Source organism: Hesperophylax consimilis, chromosome 22 (assembly GCF_061612785.1).
Source record: "Hesperophylax consimilis isolate HC1 chromosome 22, BYU_Hcon_1.0, whole genome shotgun sequence".
Classification (NCBI taxonomy): domain Eukaryota; kingdom Metazoa; phylum Arthropoda; class Insecta; order Trichoptera; family Limnephilidae; genus Hesperophylax; species Hesperophylax consimilis.
Genome location: NC_142857.1, coordinates 27,892,857 through 27,920,036, shown reverse-complemented (window position 1 = coordinate 27,920,036; position 27,180 = coordinate 27,892,857). Strand labels below are relative to the sequence as shown.

The 27,180-nt window shown below is 35.2% G+C and overlaps 2 protein-coding genes across 2 annotated transcripts; one reads left to right on the top strand and one right to left on the bottom strand.

Moving 5' to 3' along the window:
- Positions 1 to 226: 226 nt before the first annotated feature.
- pasha (microprocessor complex subunit partner of drosha) lies at positions 227 to 20,077 on the bottom strand. Its single transcript, XM_089645447.1, has 9 exons — positions 20,022 to 20,077; positions 17,638 to 18,323; positions 15,227 to 15,358; positions 14,781 to 14,923; positions 13,566 to 14,362; positions 5,817 to 5,950; positions 4,270 to 4,407; positions 3,473 to 3,675; positions 227 to 2,778 (listed from the first exon to the last, which is right to left on the bottom strand). The coding sequence occupies exons 2-9, from the start codon at positions 18,296 to 18,298 to the stop codon at positions 2,239 to 2,241; spliced, it is 2,748 nt and encodes a 915-aa protein (XP_089501573.1). The 5' UTR covers positions 18,299 to 18,323; positions 20,022 to 20,077; the 3' UTR covers positions 227 to 2,238.
- A 224-nt stretch (positions 20,078 to 20,301) lies between these two features.
- Positions 20,302 to 21,037, top strand: Arpc4 (Actin-related protein 2/3 complex, subunit 4). The gene has a single exon (XM_089644894.1). It carries the CDS (start codon positions 20,388 to 20,390, stop codon positions 20,892 to 20,894), a length of 507 nt encoding a protein of 168 aa, XP_089501020.1. The 5' UTR covers positions 20,302 to 20,387; the 3' UTR covers positions 20,895 to 21,037.
- Positions 21,038 to 27,180: the final 6,143 nt, after the last annotated feature.

Here is a 27,180-nt window from a genome sequence, read left to right as displayed (position 1 = left end):
TGAGAAACGCGATTCCAGTACTCGCACTAATCCGTTACCAAAACCGGGCAAGTGAAAGCGGCGGATTATAGTTTGTTTTCGTTTACTGTGTATGTATTATCATACAATATTTTTTATATTTACTTTATATTATAATATGGAGCTCGTGGGATTGCACCACCCTCCCCGAGATCTGGAATAAATTTAAAAAAAAAAAAAATAGTGCATATATACAAAATATGCTAAGAATTAAAAAAGGCATTTCGTAAAAACAAACAAACACCGCTGCCGATCATTCGTAAAATATCAATTTATTTCATTTAAAGTTAAGGTATCATGTTTGCTTGCGAGAAGACTCCATTTTGTAATAATACAACGATAATGAACCCTGGTGACTGGTAAAGTGGTTGGCGAGAGCAAGCTTGATAGTGGTATAGTAACTGAAAGAGCAAGATAACCCAACCCGTTGCGTCAGTACATAAAGCTCGTCACTTGAGTGTAGGCTCGCGGGGGACTATTTAATTAAACATACCAATATGTACAGGCGAATTATAGAGTTTGATTTGGTGCTTTCAACAAATAATCGAGCGGAGGATTACTGAGAAGTACTGAAATAATGCATACTTATGATTCGTAAGTGTATACGCACCACACCATTAAATGCACGAGGGATTTACCCTGTTACTGACAAAATCACTTGCTTTATTGTATTCACCGTGCCAAAATATACACCCTGGAAAATGGTAATAAGCCTCAAAATTCATTACGCACCGTGATTAATTCCATAATAAGAAACCATTTTAGACGAGAAAGAAGTGTCAGGGGACTATAATATGACGAGCAAATTGATGGAAGAAGCCGGGAGCACCCGAGGAAAGCATGATACATACAATTAGAACAGTTTCAGAGTAATTCAATTGTAAAATTTCACATCAAATGGCTATTTTGTTTTTTGACATTTGAAAGGTCCCCATTAAACCCAGTAAACAGTTGTGTGCCGTAATTTTTGCAAATGGTGTCAAATGTCATACTGCTTTGACAATTATGTTGTGTATTAAACCAAAAAATATAAGATTAATGGTGAAATCTAAGTGGATTCATTGGCCTTAAACCGCAGTAAGCAGTTTATATGTTTCAATATAAATATTTGTAGGTATGATTTTAATTAAATTGAATGGCCGAATCGAAAACTGAACACCTGGAAATCTCCATCGCTCGAGTGGATAATGAAATATACAAAATACATGCTGGGTATTCACAGCGGGTCTGTGAGTTAGCTCGATAGCTTTGAGAATTAGAGGTTTCGCCCGTTAGGTTAGTGAAAGAGTACAATTATTAAATCCTTACATTTTCTGCTGCACTATGTCTTTCACTTAGCATCAAATACCAATCACCCTGCATTTTAAATAACTAACTTTAATATTACATAACTACAAACCATTTTCATGACTTTTATCACAATAAAGGTTACAATGTGGAAAACATTGTTGTAAATTCAATAGAATGGGTTCAATTGTGCCGTAGTTTCATTCAACCAAGTCCATTCTAGATGCCATCATCACGCCACATCCTAAGATAATGCAATACATAATCAACGATAAATAACAGTTAACCAAAAATTAAAGTATTCGAATATTTTCTTTCGACAAGATCTCCCTAAAAGATTCTATTGAAGACAATTCAGAGATGAACTTAATATGTATGTCCAAAGACAACATGCTTAAAGATGTTGCATTCAAAAACAATATGTCAAAGGTCTCTGCCCAAAGACTTTGAATCCAAAATCATATGACCTACAATATATAGTACAAAATTTATTTATTCATTATAAACTAATAAAGTACAAATTTATTTACTTTGGTCTGATTAGCTTTAGTAAAAATGATTGGTTTAATACAAACAAGATTAAACTATTCTTTTGTAACAAAAACAATTATACATCTAAACCCTACAGTACAAAAAAACGCATTGACAATTAATTGGCTGTCCAATGATAAAAATGTTCAGAAGCAGTCACACAAATTTAAAAATGAAATCTGCAGCGTTTAGTGAATAATTCAGAATATTGCACAAACTTTTGATCGTCAGATCGAAGCAATTAAAATATCTTTACGAAAAGACTTCACATTGGACGAAGTCTTTGGACAGGCTCCTAGCCTCAGAATCACACTCAAATCATTATCAAATAATTTCTTAGTAAATATGTGTCAGCATCTTAATAATCTGCTCATCCCCAAAGGGAGTACCGTACCAGCCTTGTCAGAGGTCCACGTTGGCCAAATTGGATCCAGAATGCGTCGGAAGGTCTTCCTCGCAGATGTAATTAGCTATCGGGTTGACTTCCACGTCCATCTCTCTTAACTTCACCATCTCCATGTTGAGCTTCTCCAAGATGGCGTGATTCGGCTGGTTGATAGCGGCCCGCGATTGAAGCAAGGTTATCTCTTGTTCTTCTTGCTTTTTCTCTTTGAAACTCTTAACCGATCGTGTACCGTACAACCTTAAAAGCGAACCCCACGAGGTTATGTTAGGATGTAGCGCTTGTAGGATGGCCTGTGACGCTCTCTGTTTCCCGTCACGCTTGTTCTTGCAGATGACCGTGGCCGTGTGTTTGCCGACCGTCATGGTGAATTGGTTCTTCTGGTGCTTGAGCGTGTTGATCTCGTATTTGATGTCGCGGTCGCCGATGCCAAAGTTGCGCGCGAGACAAGTCTGCAGCACGTTGTGCGGGGAGGGCTCCATGGTCTTGGCGCAGAAGTCGGCCACGCGAGGATCCTCTATCATTATGTCATCGAAGAACTGCAAAGGTTAACAATTTATTTTGGTGGAGTGTAGATTTCTACGATACTGCATTATTGCATTATGTTTCATTTTCCAAGAGGATGGATGATAATTATCAAGCACTCCGATACATTACAAAAAGATGCTATGAATAATGTACAAATTAAATATTTTTAACAGTGGTTTGTCAAAGTACGGAGGAGTTTAAAGTAGTAGAAAGTCTAATGAAGTAAAATAAAATAAAGAAAGGAAAGTCGACCGACAATTCCTCCCTAGAGACAGTTAAAAACACCCTTATACGAAAATCAACTGACAATTCCCCCCTTGAAACATTTAAAAACACCTTTATATGAAAGTCGACAATTTATCCCTTGAGACAATTGAAAACAGCCCTTTTTATAAAAGTCAACTGACAATTCCCCCCTTGAGATATTTGGAAACATCATTATATGAAATTCGACTGACAATTCCCCCCTTCAGACAATTGAAAACACCCTTTATATGAAAGTCAACTGACAATTCCCCCTTGAGACATTCAAAAACACCTTTACACGAAAGTTCACAATTTCCCCCTTGAGATAATTGTAAACACCCTTTAAGAGAGTTGACTCCCTTTGAAGTACCTTTACCCCAAAGTTGACTGACAATTCCAACATTTATATTACTGAAAATTCCTCGGTTCAGTAGTAAATAAGTGTGTATTATCACTCACGGCAAGGTCTCTATCACTGCTCCTGCTGGCCAGGCCGTTGATCTCCTTGTCCTGCATGATCTTGTCTCGCATCTCGGGAATGAGGATCTCAATGGCAGCCTTGGCGGCGGCCGACTTGGCCTGGCGCTTGGACGTGCCGTACCCGATACCGTAGCGCATCTCATCTATGGACACCGTGGCTGAATAGGGTGTAGCGCCGTTTTCTGGAACACAGACAATGCATTTCCGATAAATTATTCATCATGTTGGCGAGAGTTCAGAAGAAATTTCTGAGATTTCTCCTCCTGAGGGAATATGGCTATCCTACTGACTTTCTCTAGAGTATGCTCGGAATCAACTATCTACGGGTCAGAAGAGATTGCTGCACAACTGACTGAATTGTGGATGGTTTGAAAACTCAGCTTTCATGGAGAGCATTCATTTCTACGTTCCCGATGGTTATCTCCGTCACCCACAGCATAGACTACTTTATCTCCCGGCCTGCAGGACTAACTTGCCAATGGTCATGCCGGTGAGGAGGGCAATCTTGTTGTCAAACAGAATCAATTCGGACATCAACAAATTTATCATCAATGAAGCTGCTTTTAAACGACAAGCTTCGTTGCTACTGCATGTACCGTGACCATAATCCCGTGGTAACAAGTTGACTGCATGTACCGTGACCATAATACCGTGGTAACAAGTTGACTGCATGTACCGTGGTAACAAGTTGACTGCATGTACCGTGACCATAATTGACAACTAGGCAATCAGGCACTCTTAGGGATAGATAGATAGAAAGAGGTCTTGTAACTCACCAAGTTCCTTGAACTCGTAGGTGGGCTGCTTCTTCAGTGCGCGCTGCATGTACTCATGGAGGATGCATACATAGCTCTTGCCGCTGGGGTTCATCAGGCACTCCTTGCGACCCGCCTTCACGCCTCCACCCAGTGCGCCTGAATGCCATTCATCACCACATAAGAAAATTATTATCAAATTCATAATAAGAAAAATAAATATGTAACATAGTAATAATAGAATTCAACAATTGTTTTGATCAATTTTGAGATGCATTGGAACAGAATGTATCTGATTGGCCTTTGTTGTGGCAAAAATCTTCTAAAATCCATAAGTACATAAAGGAGTACTGTTGACAACCATTGACAGCAGAAAGAGAGATTACAATGGATATCAAAATAGTACAACCGTAAAAGTTAGCAGTATTAGAATATATAATAGAAGGGGAAAGGTATTGAAAGGTTGCATTAGATTAACTGATGATCATTGCTGTTTACTTGATTTGGTCAATCAATGTGGGACCTGACGCTTACTACTGTGCGTACAATACAAAGTATATATATATGAATGCTATCTCAGAAAAGAACAAACACCAAAAGTTGCATCACAGTTTGACGGCCTCTATGGTCGAGGGGTAAGGCTCTCGACTAGCACGCTGGAGGTCGCAGGCTCAAATCCCGGTATGAGGAAGTAAATTTGTGTTATATCACAAATTCCTCATTTCAAATATATAGTATAATATTTGCGGCAAGTTCCAGAGTGGAAGATACTCTCAGTATCGCACTGGTGTAAGACGAACATTCAGAATTGAAATGTTGCTTGAAATGGCCATGTTTGGTGACCAGATCTGAATAGCCAAGTACTTTCCCACTTTTCTCTACCCCATCTCCTTTCCCTCCCAGCATTCTTTCCCTTTCAGCCTCACAACATACCCCAAATGAGGACCGCACTGGATCTTAGACGATTGAGAGCAAATGGGACTCTAGAACAGTTCACAAAAAAAAAAAAAATTAAAAATCTCTAAAATCTCACAATACACGGTGAAGTACCCTATGAAGGCATGCACTCTTTTCAGCAATAGTTGCAAGACTGATAGGTTACACAGCAACAGTTATAAAATTATCAAATATCATTTTATGATTCATCCATTGTTCTTTGAAGTGTCAATAACTTTCCAGATAGCAGCGCAAGAATCAGATGCGGGAGAAATATGACACCAAGCCAAGTCAGCATTATGATCATTGTTTTATTACTGTTCACACAATATGGGCGGGCATACAATGGCTGGAGACATCATCAAATTATCAAAATAAAATATGAGAAAAATGTGTTCTTTTCTTTCAGATTTGAGAAATAAATGCTTGATGTTGTATTTAGGAGGCGGGTTTCACCGCTATGAGAACCATTCATTGCATAACCAACACATCCTCTGCCATAAGTCACCCCAAGTGGTTTGCTACGTTTGTTGTCTGCTCATCAGATCGAGAGAGGCGGGTTGACCTCTCCAACCGGATTCTCTCAACCCAACGCCCATCCCAGAGACAGATATGTATAATGTGTAGTGTACCTGGTGGAGCACCGTCGGAAACGTTAGTGGAGATGGTCTGCACGGGAAAGGTGATGAGTTTGGTTCCATCGGGCAGGGTGGGTCTCTGCAAGGCCTTGCGAGACTTGGTGAACTTCCGCCGCTCCGACCAGGACCTAATAACAGGGACGAGCCATTCAAACAAACCAATTTACAGCAGAAACTAATTACTTAAACCGGAAGAAAAAAAAATAATGTAAAAAGATGTGATGTTAGTTAGTTAGTAAATTTTAGCAGTCATATGACATCAACAAATCAAATTCAACAAACTTTAATTTACTTTACTATGTATTTCCAATCTACTCCATCTTGAATGATGGAGTAGATTGTTTTTCTGATGTTGCGCTTATTTAGTTGTTCTGTCTATATAAATGAAAATATTCATAAAATGTTTGTTTGTACAAAATCTAAAATCTCCGAAAGTTCTTCACCTTCGAAATTTGACACAACATTGCATTCGAATATGTGCGTGTTTTTTTTTTAAAACAGCACCATCTGTTGAGAAAATATGCTTTTTCGAAAAATGCTATTGTTCCTCTATCTGCACAGACAGACAGATCCACAGCAAAACGTGGCGTGGTACAGATATTAAAATAATAAACATGTAAAAGCCCAGCTGGGCTTCAAAATCGATAATATTTATCATATGGAAATGTGCAAGCGCCAATCAAATGAGCTAATAATACTAAGGACGGATTGTTTCACAGAATTTGAACAGTTCAATTCGGCGTACCTCAAGGAGCACATCTAGCGCCTCTTCTTTTTAACTTGTTTATAAACAACATTATTAGTATTTTCTCTCATACAGGCTTTTGGCTTTTTGCGGACGACAATAAGGTTTTTAAAAGTAATAAAAAACCACGATGACTGCCTTCTTTTCCAATCTAATATCAACTCTTTCAATGATTGGTGAAAAATTAATTGTTTGAAACTAAATGTCGATAAATGCAAAATTATGTCCTTCTATAGATCAAAAAAACCGATTGTCTTCGAATACAAACTAAATAATATTTGCTTAACAACTGTTACATCTATTAAAGACCTCGGTGTCTCTCTTGATAGCAAGCTTTCTTTTCGGGATCACATAATTGCAATCGTTAATAAATCCTATAACCCTGATGAAGGTTCAGGGCTGGGGCAGTTCTTCCCCTAGGTCAATTGGTGTTTGATCCCCCAAAATTATAAGACAATAATAATAATAATAAATTATGTGCATCAAAACAACTGGTCTAATTCTTAACTATTTGAAATGTACTGCGAAATAGCGGAGCTGCGAGCGGCGGCGGCAAGTGACGAGCAGTGACATTTGTTGTCTCTAATAGAAGCTTTCATTCACAAGTCCACACGATTCACTGGCTCAATTTAAAGAATGTCCCGACTTTGGTATCTTCTGTCCCTATGCGCGCCATAGAATAAACGAGATGGCACTATGTCTTTCGTCTAAGTAAAAATTAGGTCTGAAGAAAGCTTAGGGACACTTAGGTCATTGCCGTGAGGGAGACAGCACGATGAATATTACATGTTTTAAAGAGATGGTGACATAAACATATGTCGGTTTTTCATTTTACACGCTTGTCATGTGAGGAACAATGGTTGTTTTTCAACTGCAGTTCGGGAAAGGTTTGGAATACATCTTTATTTTGTTATCGATGTAGAATAATGCTGAATGATGAATCAAAAAAAAAAGTTAAATTGTCAAATAGAATCGCAAGTCTAAACTTGAATGGAATTGATAAACGTCATGTCATTTCGCACCACGGAACCACCATACTCTTAGCTTCGCACTCAGTATATTTGGATACTGCGGACGGGAGTTTCAAACTCTTATTTTATTTACTTTAATGTTGTGCACAACTAACGTGATATCTTTAAAATATTTTTTTGTATTTGTATTTTTTTATTATTTGTGTTTTTTATAATAAATATACAATGTTTACAAGTCATACTGTTTTAATTTATACTACACTTCCATTAAAAGCATTTGCTTGTGGATGGAAGAGGAGTGTACGTTTGCGAAAAAATAATATAACTAGGTTACAAAGTAAAAAAATTACAAAATTAAAATCCATACAAATTATTGTATTTGGAAGGACGAAAAAATATATATTATGGACATAGACATATGAATATTAGTAGACCTGCCCTAAGTGATTAAAAGCGTATTATTCCCCACTCCCCATACCGGTTCCATTGGAGCCGGCTGGGCTCGCGTATGGCCTCCCTTGAATCTTGAGAATGTGACGTCATCATTCTTGTGCGAACTAGCGTCAAGCTATGGTCGAGTTCATATTACGAAATAACACGGCAAAATGGTAGCTTGCGCTATGAAAACTTGTAAAAATAGAAGTGAAAAAGAGAATAAACCCAATTGTCGTATTACATTTCATAGGTAAGCATTATTTTACTTTGTTTTAACCTTATTCACATCGTATAATATGGATCAGTTTTAGAAACAAATACTATCACGCGATGGACGCTAAACATTACTCTAAGCGCGAAACACAAAGCCGTGCACAAGAATCAGGGATGTGCCTTCGCCTTTTGCGCTTTGATAAAATACATAATAGTATCATTTCGAACTCCGTCATATTAATAAAGGATAATAAACCAGTAATTTTTAAATTTATTCCACTTTAATGGCGTTATTACTAAACGAGTTTTGAACTTTACACAACTCATAAACAACACTTAATATAGGATAAATGGTTGGATAAAAATTGTGAAAAATTGGTATGTTTGGAAGTAAAATGTAGATACAGTGAGCATGTTTGGAATGGAAAATGTATGTGTCATTTTGCTGTCTGATGACATTTTTTAATCTATTAAAATTAAAAATATTATATTTTTCTATCGCACGTCGCCACCGATCACATATAATCTTTCATACTATCACACATCGCAACGGACCACGTGTTAGGTACGCGCTTGTTTCGTATGTACGGTACTGCTGGAACGAGAAGGAGTGCATATCACGTAATGCGCTAGGTTATACCGAGTGGCGATGTGTGATAGAAAATCATGTTTTTTGTTTTTAATTGAAAAAGTGTCATCGGAAGGCAAAATGATGTCCAAATTTTTACTCCAAATACTCTTAGGAATCGCTGGTAAAAGCTGTGTGTATATAATTTCATTTGTTTTTTTAGTTGTTTTACTTTTCTATTATCTTCTTAAAAGTGAAATGTTATATATTTTCTTAAAGATTTCAATATTTTATTATTAATAGGTACAGAGCGGTTGTGACAACCCTCCAACATTGGTCGAATGTAGCGATTCTCAAATGTGCGCATCGTTGTTACTGGGAAGTAAATTATGAACATTTATAAAAGTGTCTTAACTAAATACGTAAACTAAATATTCGACTCTGAAAATAGAAGAAATTTTTTTTGCCGAATTTGGACTTCGCAAATTTGTTCATAACGTGGCGAGTAATTTGCGCTCCCATGTAAAAATGTCTATTCATTCAAAAGCAGATTTTACTTTTAAGAACTAAATGGTGATATTATAAGGCGAGATGCCTATTTACTATCAGATTGATTTATTGACGAATCACAGTCAGCTTTACCCTCTTCATTCTTCAACAGTTGATTTTACCCCTCATCCTTAATTTCTAGTCTATTAATATTCATATGTCTGTGATTATGGATGATAAATAGAGTATAGTAGGATAATTTGTAAGATTTTCAAGTGAAACTAGGGGAATCAGTTTTTTTGTTAACGATTTAATTTTTTTTTTTTTTGTTTTTTGTTTTTGGGGTGTTATCAACATTTTGAATATCCCTGTATATATCAATACATTGATGTACAAATAATACAAACTAGCTGACATGTACTCGGCATTACTCAGAGTTATCCTTAGGAGATAGACATATACCACGGTGGACTTTTCCGAGGACCTTTTTGACACACTTTCATTGCTAACACTGGCTTAACCTTATGAGTTACCTTAAAATAATGTACTACAGAATTGTATGTCTAACACATTTCGGCCGTGTATTTTCTGCACTGGCGCTACCCTGACTCCGGGCGAAAATAAATGTGCAAATTTCTTTAACTTGTTTTAAATTGCTATAACTTGGAAAATAATTCAAATAATTTAATAAAAATTTCTACATAGTAGCTCAGCATACCCAAGCTGTAAAAGTACTAAACGAAAATCGAATATTATTTGAAATTCAACTCAATTAACCTTGTTATATGTTTTTAACGGTCCGCTTACCGGTATTTGCTCATACTTGCTTTCTTTAAATACGCCCAACATCTCTCACTCGCTTACACATAGGAGTTGAGCGGGTGTGGAACAGAGAAAGAGATTCGAATCGGGTTTCACGCTCATAAAAACCCTCATTCCAGGAATTGAATTATTTCAATAACAAATAATATACTATCCTTTTATTGAAATACGAAAGGAAAGGAAAGGCACGAAAATAAATATAAAAAAACAGACTTGCATTACGATTCCATAATTATGTACATATAGTTGGGACCTTTTTAAAGAGATCGGTATATAATATTAATATAAAAACATTGAATAATTCCGTCTTTTCTGCCATAGGCCGGCGCAAAAGGTAGAACTACGCTTCCTGGCCTTAAGCATCAATACCTTTCCCGGCCGAAGTGTGTTAAGATGACAGCAGAAATAAATAAAATACATTGTAAACAAATAATTGCAAACAAAATAAGAAAAACCATGCACTTTTTTAGAATCATACGAAACTTTCTCAGCTTTCAACCCCTGAAAATGATTTATTTTGCAGTCTGCCAATCTATTATTGAGTATGATATCATAGCATGGGGAGGCGGCACTTCATCTGCACTAGACCCAATCATAAAGGCTCAGAAAACAATCTTAAAAATAATTCTAAGGCTACCTATAATTACAAACTCGAATCTAATTTTTAATATTATGAATGTGTTTGATGTTCGGCAGCTATATGCAAAAACTATCCTAACTCATCTATACTCAAATATACATAATTACTACGTAAAAAGTTCAAATACACAATGTACACGAAGCAACAACAAAATCTTACTACAAATTCCGATAACACATACTACGTTTGGTCAACGAAACTTTAAATACTTTGCGACAAGACTCTACAACATTCTTCCAGACAACATAAAACAATGTGATTCACAAAAAAAATTTAAAGATAATGTAAAAATTTGGATTAAAAATAAGAATAGGGCCTTTACCGGTGCATTCACCCAAATTCGCAGTTATTGAAGTCACCACATTATTGAGCGAATACTTCTTAATACAAATATAGGTATGTTCAATGGTATTAGGAACCAACACTAAAAATTCTGCCTCAAAATAGGCTAGCCTAGTGAGGCGGTATTTGAGAAATCACAACTGTACTTTTATTTGCTATTTACCTTCACAATATTATGTTTGTATTAATATTTCTTCATTTTTGTTAATTTAATAACCTTAAATATAAAAGTTACAAATCAATGTACACCATAATATGTATGTATAGTTGTAATGTGTAAACTTTCCTAAATAAAGATTATTATTATTATTATTATTATTGTTATGTTACGAATACTATGTTGATAAATCTGTTAAAATCTTGTAATAATAATTCCTTTGCGCGCTGTCATGCCTGGCGCCACACGCGTTCCCGGCATAACCCAGAAACGCGGGCACTGTCCCGTGCCCACACAGACGAGAAGCCACTCTTTTGGTGAGTGCACGTGTCCCGTGTCCCGTGTACCAACGAGACCTGCGTGATCGTAAACACATAACGCCGCGCGAGCTCTATTTCGAGCAGAATGGAGATATTCCCGGGCTTTCTGACAATACCACAATGAAGGACGACGTTAACCGCTGGTCACGCCTGACCACGCGAGTTAGGAAGATTGACGAGCCTCGTTGCCATGTGAGTCCGCTATAACCATTCCTGTGTGTGTCCTTTTAGTAATCAACATAACGTTATGTTTGCCCCAGAGAGAGAGTTAACTTATGTACCCAGTTAGTTATTTTGTCCTGTGTCTTGTACGCTCATAAATGTATGACTCCCCTATGAATGCCATGTGCCCTATGTTCCATTAAATTATACCATGCACTGTTTCATTTGACGACTGAGGACTTCCAAGAACCATTCTTAACCAAAGGTGTGGCAGAAAAGCAAGTCTAAGACGGCCTACCCCTATGTTATTGGAGCCCTCACACACCTGCCGATGATCTGAGCTAGTCAAGGTAGAGTTGTGTTTCCGCTAGCCAGATTAAATGCAACAACATATAACAATATAGGAAAATATTATATCATTACTTTAACGCAGAAATATGTTTTCTTAGCAGCTAAAACTCACAAGCAGTGAGTTCTGGCATTATAAAAACTGCATGGGTTTTTCTGCCAAGAATTGCTAGATCAAAGAATAATTCAATTGAGTCATCTTTGATTAAAAAAAAACAATCAATAGTTATTGTGTATTAGCATCTCATTTCCTTGGGAAAGGTTTCTGCAATACTAGTCACTTTGTAAGCAAAATCTGAGATTGTGAGAAATATTTTATGCCTTCATATCACCCACCATTATTGTTGCAACAATGCAAATCTCAAATTACAAAACGTCTACAGTTCAGACTGTAAGAATATCTATATGTAGAATGTTGACAAAAGCAAACACAGGCATTCCTACGGCAGACCGTCATTTGATATTTTATAAGAGTTATAATTAGCGTGTCAATACAGTAGTGTCCCATTGACATTATTGTATTTTTCTAGCTATCCAAAATTAGGTGGCATTTGTTTTACTGATGATAAAATAATGACTACTTGGAGAATCAATTTTTTAGTTTAAATATCTTTTAAGTCATTTAAAGACTGAATAGGGATAAATAAAGGTGCATAAATTAAATACAAATTTAACAAAGGAAAATTGTTTATCAGAACCCTAAAAGAAACTTGCAGAAACAGCTTCACATCATATAGAATACTTTTTGTAAAAGATAATTGCATAAATAGCTACATATCCTATAGAAAACTTTTTGTAAAAGAAACTTGCAAACATAGCTCCATGTCCTATAGAATACTTTCATTAAAAGATACTTGCAGAAATAGGTACATGTCCTTTAGAATACTTTCATTAAAAGATACTTGCAGAAATAGCTTTGTGTCCTATAGAATAGATACTTGCAGAAATAGGTCCATGTCCTTTAGAATACTTTCATTAAAAGATACTTGCAGAAATAGCTTTGTGTCCTATAGAATAGATACTTGCAGAAATAGGTCCATGTCCTTTAGAATACTTTCATTAAAAGATACTTACAGAAATAGCTTTCTGTCCTATAGAATAGATACTTGCAGAAATAGGTCCATGTCCTTTAGAATACTTTCATTAAAAGATACTTGCAGAAATAGCTTTGTGTCCTATGTCCTATAGAATACTTTCTGTAAAAGAAACTTGAAGAAATAATAATAATATTTGGCTAATTTATATAGTGCCGTTTTCGTGAAAAATCACCTCAAGGGCGCTGGCGCAAAATAGCTTAATATCCTATAAAATACTTTCTTTAAAAAGTAACCTAAATTGACCAGTGTATAAAAATCTTAACTTGATCATAAAATGATGGAATGTGAGATGATGGAACTTTCAGGAGTATGCAAGAGTAGTGCAATGGAATACATTCAATAATTAAATGACAATAATTAAAAAAGATTTACATATAAATAAAATGGTAAATAAATACATTATTAGTTAAAGACAATAAGTGGAGAAAACTTACTTGAATCTCATAATACTGATGCACTTAAACTTAAACAGCTTCTTGCAGTAGTCCGTCACCTCTTCATGCTTCAGGTGGAACTTCCTCCAGTTCTCCTGGGCCGTCTCCACTTTGGCGTTGGGCATCATGGGCAGGACTGTATCTCCATTGGCTATAGGATCCGTGTTCACCAACTTCCTCAGCAACTTGTGGTTCATCGTAGACGTTTCGGCTGTTCCATTAGTCGCGGTTGCTTCATAACCCTCTTTTCCGGGAAGATTAGCTGTGGCTTCGAATCCTGTTTTTCCAGGAACATCAGCTGTTGCTTCGTAACCTTTTCCAGAACTATTAGCCAGTTGAGTGTTTGCGTAAGATTCATAACCATATTTTCCAGAAATATTTGCGAATGGACTAACTTCATAACCATCTTTTCCAGAACTGATTGCAGTGGCTTCAAAACTGTCTTTTTCTGGCGTGTTTGCTTTGAATGGACAACTAGTTATTCCAGATCCGCTTGGAATACCGTTTGAAAGTTGAACATGCGCAATAACTGGTGTGGTATTTTTAGCAATCTCTGAAAGATTTACAGTGGTTTCGTAACCTTCTTTTTCAGGAGCTGCAGCGGTGGTTTCAAAGCCTTTCTTTTCAGGGATGATAGTTAAGTTGGTTGCAACAGAAATGCCTCGTTTAGGTAGAGCGGGAACCGCCAGCTTTCTGAGGTAAGAAGCTGCATCTCCCAAACTGTCGGCTTTTTGTTCTTCTTCCAAGGCTCGCCGGTAATTGTAGCAGGGAATAGCGCTAATGGGAATCTCGTGCTTCTGTACAAATAAAATATCATTATAGGAAGCTCTTGTTTACAACATATACCTCCTTATTTTTTTTTATATTATATTTTATTCAACATGGGCTATTTTTATCTACTTTATCACATTTGATAACAGTCACTGTTATGCTTGACAGTTGATTGAAAGCTGAGAATCGGGAAATGCAAACTATTGAAAATAGCGCTAATTGTCGATTTGATGGTCATCGAATGTGATTGAATTTCAATAATCCATCCCAAACCATTGAAGAGCACACGAGATTAACAGAGTTTATCACAGAATTTACAAAAGTGCACATACAATTGAATCACCTTTTGGACATCTCACCGACCTACGGTAATCTAATTTATGAAAAGAGCTAAAATAAAGATGCACACATAACCTTAAAAATAAGTTGGGTTAAGAAACTCACCCTGGCGCTCCCCGGTCCCAGGAAATAGGGCTTGGCCAGCGTGCAGACGCGGGACATCTTGTGAAGGTAGAGGGGCATGCCGCTGTGGTGGGGCACCACCAGCCACCCCAGCGGAAGCACCTCGAAATGGTTCACCCCCTTCTCTGCAAGCACAGGGGAATAGTATTATAGTGACGTTTCTAACTAGTAGTCTGCTTCACCAAACCCTTTGTGTCGTGGTAAAACTATTAGAATATATTTTCAGAAGAAATGTCCACTCCACCAGTTTCCCAGAGGTATACATCAGTGTTCAGAGGTACTTCCGATTCCGTCGACTCATTATGACTTCCACAAACTCTCCTCTACCATTCGAAGAAGATTCGGCCTGTGGAATCAACAATAATCAATCTAACTGCACCCTGACGACATTCTCACAGGGCATTTCAAATAAACAACTGAGGTTCTACCTTCCAGTACGATCTTCTTTCTCTGGTCGTAGGGGCAGGGCTTTATGCGTGGGGGCCGGCTGTACTCTCCGGGCATGTCGGCATTCAGCATGGCCTCGATCTCCTCCGAGGGGACTTCATCAGAGACACCTTCTACACACAATCAAAAGAAACATGTAAGTTGTTAAGTATTCAATGCACAATTCATACCCGAACTACACATAGCCTAACTTCGGTCATAGAGCGATGCAGGCCACACTAATCACCACCCAATTGTGTTATGACGTGAGCAGAGTAAAGAAAGCATTTTATTAATATGAGTCTTGAAGAAGTTTGAATTGAGCGAGGGAGGAAAGACAAATAGTACAATTTCATGTGCGTGTCGTTTTACTAAAGAACGACATAAACAATGAACACGTATACCACTTCTGTCTGCATAGTGTCTCACTGTAAACTTATTTACAGTATTAAAAAAGTAACCTGAAAACTAAGCATGATTCATGTCAATCTGAAAAAAAATAGATAGATTTCACAAAGATTCACAAAAAATATATTTAAAAAAAAAAAATTACATCATTCCACACGACTCCAGGAGGAAATAATTTCCTTAAAGGCCTGTCATTTTTGAGGATGCCAAGTGGAGAATCTTTTTAAAGTATTTTTTTTTAAGTTCTGGAAAGGGGTGGGTAGATGTCTGGGGGGTGAATGTGTCCAGGAGAGTGAATGATGGAGGTTTGAATTCATACTCACATTCAAAATTAATTAATAAAGTAAATAATATAGGAATTACTGGCAAAGCTAAAACATGGTTAAAAAGTTATCTCTATCAAAGAACTCAACAGGTTAAAGTAAACAACGAATTAAGTGAAATAGAAAATATAGATTTTGGAATTCCACAAGGAACTGTTTTGGGACCTTTACTTTTTATATTATATGTTAATGAACTTTTTCAACTCCCAATCATTGGAAACATCATATCTTACGCAGATGATACAGTTATAACTATTGAAGGAAATTCATGGAATGAGGTCGTAGTATCAGCTAATAATGCAATAAATATTGTTAAACTATGGTTTGATGAAAATTTATTGACACTGAATGTCGAAAAAACCCATTTTATACCTTATAGCCTAACAGGGAATAACTCAAATGTAAATCTAAACATAAAAATTCACGAAAGAAATTGCCTCCTTAAATTCGCACCCTGTAATTCAAACTATATAAACATTAGTAGTAAAAAAGAAATAAAATATCTTGGAATAATTATTGATAATAACATTAAATGGAAAAGTCAAATAAATTCCACAGTAGACAGAATGAGAAAACTAATCTATATATTTTTTAGACTAAGAAATATTGTATCATTAAAAATACTAAAAGATATTTATTATGCACTGGCGCACTCTGTCCTACAATATGGAATCGTGGCTTGGGGGGGTGCATATAAATCATCCCTACTCCCACTGGAAACTATTCAAAAAATACTAATAAAAATCATCTTAAAAAAGCCATATTACTACCCAACTATAAATGTTTTTCAAGATTTCCCGGTTCCCCCACTTACAAAAATTTATGACAAAATTGCACTTCTACAAATACATAAAGATTTCTTTAGTAAAAATAATTTACCACAATTGAATATTAGCAAAAGAATAATATCTGTTGGAGGACTAACCGTGCCACTAGCACGAACCACAACAGCACAACATCACTATATATTCGAGGGTGTAAAATTATTTAATAAATTACCCCTTGATATACGATCGGAAGAAAACTACGAAAAATATTAAAAAAAAATTAAATTAAAATACTCTTGTACCACCTCATAACTTTACTTATTGTTTAGAAATATGTTTTTGCCTTTTAAATTATTTGAATCATTTATTAACTAACCTATATTTTTATTACTTTTATTGTTATTTTTTGTGTTATTTTTTGTTTTATTACTAATATTTTTTGTTTAATTTAAACAAATGTAAAAATATTTTTGTTGTCCTCTCCTAAACACAAGCAGCTGCTTTATTAGGAGAGTGATTGATATATTGGTGTTTATATTGTTAAAAAAATTGTAACCTTGTTTATATGTTTAAATAAATTTAAAAAAATAAAATAAAAAATACCTCCTACAGCGATGCAAGGTTGAGAGATTCCAACTGGAAAGTTCAACAGCTACGCATTTGGTGGGCAGACGCATCTACCGCCAAGACCAGGATAAACCATGCCCCCATGAACCCAGGCACTCCTACTGAGTCACCAAATGTAGTGAACCGCTTGACGATTAATTAATTTGTAATGGAAATAGATCAGATTCTCGATAGACAATTATTATTTGGTTTAAATTATTGTTTTATTTTAAATTATAATGTATCACAAAGTATCCGCTTCATATAAACAAAGAAAATTATTATTTAAATAAAATTAATTATATTCACCATCATACTCGCTGTCCGAGGAGTCTTCTTCCTCTTCCTTATCAGTGCCCTGATTCACCTCATCCAAAACCAGGAACTGCTTCAACTGGTTCACCTCATTCTCCATTGCCGTCAGCTTCCGTCTCTTCGGCACACTCTCCGCTAACTTATCCTTATCCTCTTCGTAAAAATGCTTCACTCCCTTCATGATGGACGCCTTATCGTCCAAGAGTTTCACGCCTTTAACATCGTTGATAGCGTCGTAAGCATCCATTTCCTCCGGTGCTTCGCCAATAGCGCCATCATTGTCAAAATAGCCGTCGTAGTTAATGGCTTCATCGACAATGCCCTCGGTATCGACAATACCGCTACCACCTGCTTCTTCATCGTCAGTCTCTTTATCTACAGGGACAACTCTATTTATGATGACATCCCGATCGACAGCATTTCCTTCTACTTGTATTTGTTCGGCTGTTTCTTCATCGCCACATTCATCCGGATCGACATCGTTATCGATACCAGAATTGACTTCATCGGCCTTATTGGCAGAGCACTTAGCTACATCTTCATCGCCACACTTTTTAGCAGCATTACTTTCATCGGCATCATCATCGTCGCAATAATCTTTAGGCATCTTTCTGCCAGGATGCGACCGCTTTCTATTTCGGGACGAGGAATCCATGACCCGTTATACTATAAACTAATAACTGCAAAGAAAATATTATAAATAAACCAACACAGAGAAAAAACACAGCCCACAAACCTTTTATAATTAACAATTAACTGCATTTACATCAACATTTTTGTCAGTCTTTTAGACTAGATTAGATTTATTTCCAATTGACAAGCCAATTAAAAAATTTAAAAAAGAATTTGTTTGTATGTCTCACTAAAAACTACATAACGTGAGGATCTGATATGAATTTTACATAGCTTTCTCTGTCCGGAATTTCTAAGATGCCATATTTTTCAAATATTCAACAAGAAAAATGGTGTTGTAATGGGTTGTATCTACCTACTAGTTAAATAAATTAAATAATAATTTTATTATACAGCAATTGAACATGCTGTCATTAAAATGAAAGCAAAAGAATTGAGTTACTACACAAATAAAACAATGGTGTTTTGACAAAGCAATCACATAGACAAACCACTTGATATGCAAAAGTAAAATATAATAGATACTAGTTGCAAAATAACAGTAAAAAACAATATGGTTGCCTTAGTCAATTGTTTTTTTTTTTAATTTGAGTAAGCAAAATTGTTGACAATAGTTGTGGCAGAAATGAATTATAAATAAAATATTAAAAATAAATATTGCTTACTTATATGGATGCCTTAGTCAATTGTTTTTTAAAGTTAAGTAAGCAAAATTGTCGACAATAGTTACGGCAGAAATAAGTATAAATAAAATATTAAAAATAAATATTGCTTACTAGGGTCTTTATTCTGTGGGAAACGATTTTGGTTTTTAAGAGCAGTAAATACAAATAAATTAAATATGATTATCATTTAACATCTAGTTATAAATAAATATTATGTATTTACACTACATATGGGATTACATTTCTCCCCACATTCCGGAATAAATAAATTATTATAATAATTAAATCACATACATATTATTGTAAATGCAATCCGTGAATAGAAGCGATTTATTCTCCTGCCTTTGTCACAGCATAAAAATTATAAAAAAGCATCAAGGTTTTTCACTTAATATTAACTAGCAAAAATATATTATAATAAATACAGGTTCCAACTTATCTTTGAGTACATTATATTGTACAGAACAGAAAGGTACAACAAAATAAATAAAACATTGGTTTCTTTTATTTCATGATTGAAAGAAGATTGAACACGATTAAATTATGTAAATAAGATGACATGTTTCGAATCAAATGAGGAATGAGAATGATCTTAAAATAATCTTAATTGATTGAAAAGATGATTTAGAAATTGGAAACCATGCAAGTTGGACAAGATCGTCTGCTAGACCCAATGGCTCAAAAATCCAACACACAGGAAGCGAACAGATTGGACTTTTCCCATCAGAAATAGCAGAATAATCATACACCAGATTTCAGGAAGTCTGGCCACGCTTCACCACCCGACGTCGCTCTCAACATGACGACATAGGCTATAGTGGATATCAGCGAGGATTGCTACAGTGAAATCTGAATAAATATCACAGAGCCACAATGTAGCAATTCCGGAATAACTTCAATATTCCTTCATAGCCTTTCCTCGAGTTGCGGGCGTCTAGTCGCACAACTACTATTGTCTTTACACCAAGATTACGCGATTATAAACAGATTCAAACACATAATAATTGTATTTAATCGATGCTATATATATAAATATGATAATAAAATAGCAATACTGTTAATAAAACAAATAATAACTACCAAAAAAATTGTTCTAAAAACGACAAGATGTACACAACGATCACTTCAAGAATCACAGACACAAGACAAGAAAAGATGGCAGAATCTGCCGAAGACCAAAGCACAGAAACGTTGAGATCCTAGAAAAATACCCATAAACAAATGAAACGACCATAAATGAACCGCTATCATGAGACCATAAATAAACCATGTTTTTATTTTAGTACTCGAAAATAAATTTACCTGAAAAGTGGGGAAAATAAAATTCATATGGCAGCACACAGAATAACTGTCACGGTGAGTAATCTGTATTCGCGATATCTGTCACTAGTTTTGAGAGGTGTGGTTCATTCAGGTTCAGTTACCGGGTAATCTCCCAATCTAAAAATGTCGGCGACTTTAAAACCATATTTAAACGCTGTCCGCCACACGCTGAACGCGGCGATGTGCCTGGACCACTTCTCTTCCCGGGTTGTGGAGAGGTACAACAAACCGGAGATTGAGGTTAGATCCAGTCGGGAGCTTGTCCTAAATCCCGTCATCATATCCAGAAACGCCAACGAGAAAGTGCTGATCGAATCTTCCATCAACTCCGTGAGGGTCAGTATCATGGTGAAACAGGCCGACGAGATCGAAAAAATCTTGTGCAAAAAGTTTATGCGATTCATGATGATGCGGGCGGAAAACTTCATTATTTTGAGAAGGAAACCCGTAGAAGGCTACAACATCAGCTTCTTGATAACCAACTTCCACACGGAGCAGATGTTCAAGCACAAGTTGGTGGACTTTGTGATTTACTTCATGGAGGAGATCGACAAGGAGATCAGCGAGATGAAACTGGCTGTGAACGCCAGAGCGAGGATCTGCTCCGAGGAGTTCCTCAAGAGGTTCTAACACCACTACGTGTTTATAAACATATCTCTGGAGTTGTATATAAATATTATTACGTGTTAAATCTGCGGTATGCTTTGCGCTCTCAGATCAAGAGTCAGCGGGAACAAGATGGAGTGTATGATTAATTTATGTTCTAAGTATTATTATATATTTTGATTATGAATATCATTTATTGACAAGATGATAAATGGTAAAAAGTGTATTAGATTAAAGCAAATGTCTAAGAATGCATTTATTAACACTTCTCAATACAACACCTAAATAAGCAAGCAGGACAATATCACAATAGTTACTACAAATTAGATTGATAAAACAAACGGAATAATATTATGTAGATTAAAACCATTTTATTGAACTCAAATAGTGATGCTTGTTCAAATGTGATGTCATTTTGTTTTCACTTCAAATTATGTCCAAAATGTCTACCAGGTATGTAGATACCAGAAACGAGTTTCAAGAATGCTTTACGATTGCGACTTAACAGCCATTTTTCTGTAATAAAAATCACAAAATCGAGCTCTATCATTTGCTGGTATTTGTAAGTCAAATTCAGTAGTCAGTCGCGTGCCTAGACTCGAGCGCCAAGCCAAGTACACAGACAGGTTGGTTTATCTTACTCTTAGACAGTCTGTTACTATACCGCCGTCAAGCTTGCTAGAGCTGACCATTTTACCTGTCACCAGGCTTTATTACTGTTGTTTTAGTACATTTCGGTTAGTCCTCTGTATTCTATCAAATGTTTACAATGTGGAGTCTTCTCACAAGCGTAAACATAAACCAATAAATAGAAGTTTATTAAATAAATTTTTACCATATTTTGTATGCTGTGTGCACAGTTTTGCCGTGGTAACTAAAAACAGTGTTTACCTTGAGAGTCTCAAGGGAGACACTGTGTTTTTAGTTACCACGGCAGTATAATCCGCCGCCTCTACTAATTGCACACTTGCCTGGTTTTTGCTGTAAATATAGTCATTATCAGCTATTCTGCCGCGGTAACTAAAATGTGTCTTCCTTGTCAAGGAAGACATATTTCTTCTTCACTGTGTGCTTTATTTGCCGCGGCTGACCTGCTACAGCAGAACTGAAGAATACTCGTCTCTGGTACTACATAATTAATTTCTTTTAAGGTTTATGTTTGTAATTCATTTGCCGTGCTCGATTACCCTCTTATAAAAATGTATCTTTTTAACTTTTCGTAGTGAAACACCAACACAACAAATTATTATTAGCAGTCTCAAAATGTCAATTAATACATTTGCATTTATCTTATTTAATAATTATATATGTGTATGTGCAATGTTATGTTTAAGCGAAGAAATAAGAATGTTAAAAAGTAGATTCTATGCCATCGTCAGCCTGTGTCTGTCCACTGCTGAATGATTGGTGCCCCATTATTCTTTCTCGGAAAAACAATTCCTCTTCACACCTAATAATATAAGGATAATCATTTTTTCAAAATTTATACAATCCATTTTGTCTTTATTCACATTTCTAAATAACTTTACTTTGAGTTCAAAGTATTGAGTTGATGTTTGTAACGATTTTATCGGTGACCGGATATCTCATCAAAATGACAATTCAACACACCTAAAAAAAGTGACATAAAGTCATGAAAAGTGATGAAACAAAAACTAGGTTACATAGGTAACTATTTAACCTAGTTTTTATTTCATCGCTTTTAATGACACTATATCATTTTTTAAAGGTGTGTTGAATTTTTATTTTGATGAGATATCATTGAACCGATTTTATCACAGACATCCAAATTAATAGACTTCCTCTAACATGAAATCTGGATTTCAATTCGACGAGCTGGAGAGAATGCTTTGAATTAACTACGACATCAGTTGTGCATTGACCGCAGAACAACTCACTTAGCCAGATCCTGCGCAGAAAAGTAAAGTAAGGCAAAGGTTTGCAGCGCAGTTCATTGTGAATATGCCTTTCTAAACGACCCGCCTGTCGTAGCAATGCTAAAAATGGTAAATTTGAACACATTTGTAAAAGTGTCACTAAATAGTCTTACAAAATATTCAATTTTGGAAACAATCCCAAACTTTGGTTTACCCGATTTGAGATTTGTAGTTAAATTTTTACGCAGCCAGCAATTTGCGAAAAATGTAAAAAATACCAATAATTCGTAAACAGATTTTATTTTCAAGGACTGATTAGTGATATTACAGTTGCTTGTTTATTGTCAGATTCATTTATTGACAAATCACACGAGGAAGGGGGACAGGCCATCAATTTGAATATTTATAGATTTTATTCATTCAATATTTTAGAAATAAACAAATACAGAAACTGATCATTGATAATACCATCTTTTAACTCCCAACATTCTGGCAGTTTTTCCATTCCACGCCTCAATAAATTAGTTTGTTACAAGGTGAAGAAGCCCTCTAAACAAATTTTGAAGAGCAACTTTGTTATTCGAGGATATTGTTAATAAGAGGCTGGAAAGTTGAAAATGTGATGAAGCAAAATCACGAGAATCTAGCAGACGAATAACCTCCCAATCAAGCTCTTGAATAGACATCTTTGTAATGTTAGCAATCCGATGGCATTCTCCCATGGTACTAGCTGCCTTGGATGTATTAGCTCTTCGGTTAAAGTCAAATTTCTCAACCATTCCTCTTCCCCATCTCCCCTTTCCTGTTCCCTACAATCCCACAACATACCCCAATTATAAATACCCTAAACAGTGTCCACACAGGACACTGTTTAGGTGTCCACACAGGACACTGCCAGTGCCTAGTGCCACTGACATGGATACAAAATCAAGATGTATTCATTTAACGCCTGGTGGCCGGAGTACTGCATTTGCAGTGTTGAAGAATTGTACCCATGTACTGTACGAAGCACTGCAATTGCAGTGTCGTCCTTATACATTCTTTAAAAATTTACCTTCATTTTCCTTTGGATATTACTTCCACTGGGTTCGTTAAAGACAAAAATCAAAATGTCACTTTATCAAGTACGTTATTGTTTACATGTTGGCTTTAACAAAAGTGTACTTTTATTTATTGTAGTTTCTTGCCGGCCCCTATGGGTTAAACAACGCAACATAATAAACAGAAATCGTTATTACAATGATGTCTGTGAACTAACTTCAGTTGTAATCTGCACAATCATTAGACCTATTTTTACTGTGAGCCTGTTCTTTGCAAGAATAAAATCTCTTTTATAATAATCCACATAGATTACACTGCCGCCTACCCTAATACAGTAATAATTATGATTAGAGAAATAGATAGGTAAATTAAGAAAATGCTAATTTGTTATGCCCGGGAGATCCTATGTTTTCTTAAATTTTATGTGAACAAAAAATGCTTTTTCTTGAATTCAAACTGTATAAGCCTCATTCACAAAGGGATTTTTTTTAGCATATTACTAAATTTTGTATTCATCTTAATTTTGGATGAAGTTTGAGAGTAATGGACACACACATGCTGACTTCCATCCAAAATCTGAATGGCAAGTTTTATAATGTGTTAAAAATCGCAATTCTTATTAGTTTTTTTTATTCTATCACATTTGGCAATTAGGAGTGCAAAAAAGTTAAATTGTTTTGCTTTATAGACAACAATTTCTACCAACGTTTGGTGATTATGACTGGATAATTACAGTTTTTACATTTTGATTGAATATAGCACAGGAATTGAAATATAAGCGCTACTAATACTCAGGGCCAGCTCTGAGCCAAACGGCGCCTGGCACTAGTAAAAACCTCAAGGGCGCTGTGTTAGGTTTTATCAGGGCCTTGGCAAGTCGGCGCTCAGAGCTGACTGCTCCAATTGCGCTTGCACAGGGCCGGACCGGCTAACACTTAGCCGTATTGTGGATTTCTCCACCCATTTTTAACTTTGTCAACAATTGAATACTATAATACAAATAATATTGTGGCATTTTGTCTTATATTTTACAGTCATATGGATATATCAAAGCTCCATAGCTCTTCATGAAAATGACGCTGCAAGCTGATGATAAATGCATTGACTTTAAAATGATAGGCAGAAAAATCTGTGCTAATTTCATAACACTATTCGAAAGTTTTGTCTGTCTGAACACATAATATTACATTATGTTCTGCTTTATAGATAAGACTGGAATACCCATGTAAATATTTCAGTTTATAAAAGATTACGGGTTTGGTTCGTAAACCATTTATAGGTTTCCTGTAAAATGACATTTAAACTAAAATCAACGCTTAAACAGTGATTTGTTTCAGGATAAACTTGTTCCATCACACACTTAATATGCAAAAAATTATAAATATCACTTGGTTTCAACTTAATTACTATAAAAAAACAAGTATTAATGTAAAGAGAGAGTAAAATATGCATTAATGTTCTATTTTTTCTCATTTAAGTTAAGTTTGAAGGTTAGAAAATATGCATAAATTATTAAAATAACCCAAACTAACCCCCTAAAAGCCCATCTTATGCATGTTTACTTAAACTCCTGACATAAATAGTTCTCGATTAAATATTTAAATTGAAATCAAGAGTTGTTTTTTTAAAGAGCGGAATTCGACAAGTTTACCCGTTTTAGCACCCATATTCCTGACTCGGTAGAAGTGAAACTAATAACTACGAAAAACTCTATGTAAATAAGGCTTTACTATTGTATTTTATTGCCTATTGAATAAAATGATGTACAAATTTTTATTAATTTTATATTTGCTATTTTTTTATTACTTTTTCTTCATAAATGATCCAATAAAATATATGAATTTTAATTGATTGCCTTTTGTATGTAACCTCTTTATACTTATTAATATATTTGTCTGTCTCATTTGCCAAAAATAAAAGGAAATTGTAGGATTTTATTTAGTTGTTAAAAAATTTTGATTGCACAATAATATATGTATTTTGAAAGCAAATGAGTCAATAAATAGACTTGGTAGATTTTCAAGTGCCAAATAATTGATTATATATTTGTGCTGCCGGTACCTTCTTAAATTTTTCAATTATTGGTAAAATAAATTACAATCTTGCCGGGAGAAAGGAAGTTGTGAAACCAAAATTATAAAATAATACATTATCTAATTTATACCAAAAAAAAATAATAGATTTTTTTTTACTTTAAATTAAGAATTAAATTTAATCTGATAATCTTATATGCAGGTACCGAATTTAAAAGATTTTTTTCAAAAATAGTTCTTGATGTTTCAATTCACCTCAACCATTGAGGAGATAAACTGGTAGAAGTGTATTGTGGGCGTGTCTGTGTGCCCGAATTAAAGTCGAGTTACTTTAGGGGACCTTACTTTACTGCGCAGCGCTTCGAATCCTTGTTCCGAAGCTTACGTGTGCAAGAGCCTTTTATCATCAGTAAAGACACCCTGAATTGTGAAAAACTATTGATTCATTTTTGCCTAAAAAACATTTATTACTTTTAATTACGTACTTCAATTATCTGCACTTTCCAGTGCAGAATTTATTTTCTAGTAACTATGTTTCTTATTTAAAATTTGGACTGAGATGATGTTTTTTTTCCATAAAGATGTTGTTCATGTAATATTGTTTTGGATAAACATAATATGTATTTTTATTTTTGAAATAACTTAATGAGTAAAACCTCAAATTGTAATATTTAATTATTGAAGACAATATTAGCGATTCTTAAACGAAAATTTGAAACACTTAAAACATTGGCACAGTTGATAGAGCGGCGCCCCGGCAAAGAGAGGGTCCTGGGTTCAAGTCCTAGATGTGACCGTATCTTTTTCTGATTTTTCTGTATCAAATTTTCGTTTAATTCGCTAATTGTCTTCAATAATTAAATATGTATTTTAATTATTATTTGAGAAACATCTGTCTGGTTTTGTATGATTATTGAAATCACATATTCCACACAATTATTAAACTAGAATAAGCAAATGATGTTTCCAAGTATACTTAGTTAAGATGAAAAATAAAATGATAATAGTAATTAAAAAATAAGTTTTTTAATAATTCATTTAAATTACACAATATGAAGAGAAAAACGGAGAGGGAGCTATTAGGACTATTAACTTAAGGTCCTTCGTACACAGAGATACTATTAGGACTATTAACTTAAGGTCCTTCGTACACAGAGATACTATTAGGACTATTAACTTAACCTATCAGACAAAGACTTTTATTTACTATGTGTTCCTTTGTGAACTGTCAAAACGTGATAATTTTTGTGTTATTTACGAGTTTTGCTAAAAGCTTCATAACTCACGTTTTGGGAAACGTAGCCTCATTCTAAAAAATGTTTTGGAAAGATTATGAAATCCACTATCGCATTGTGTTGT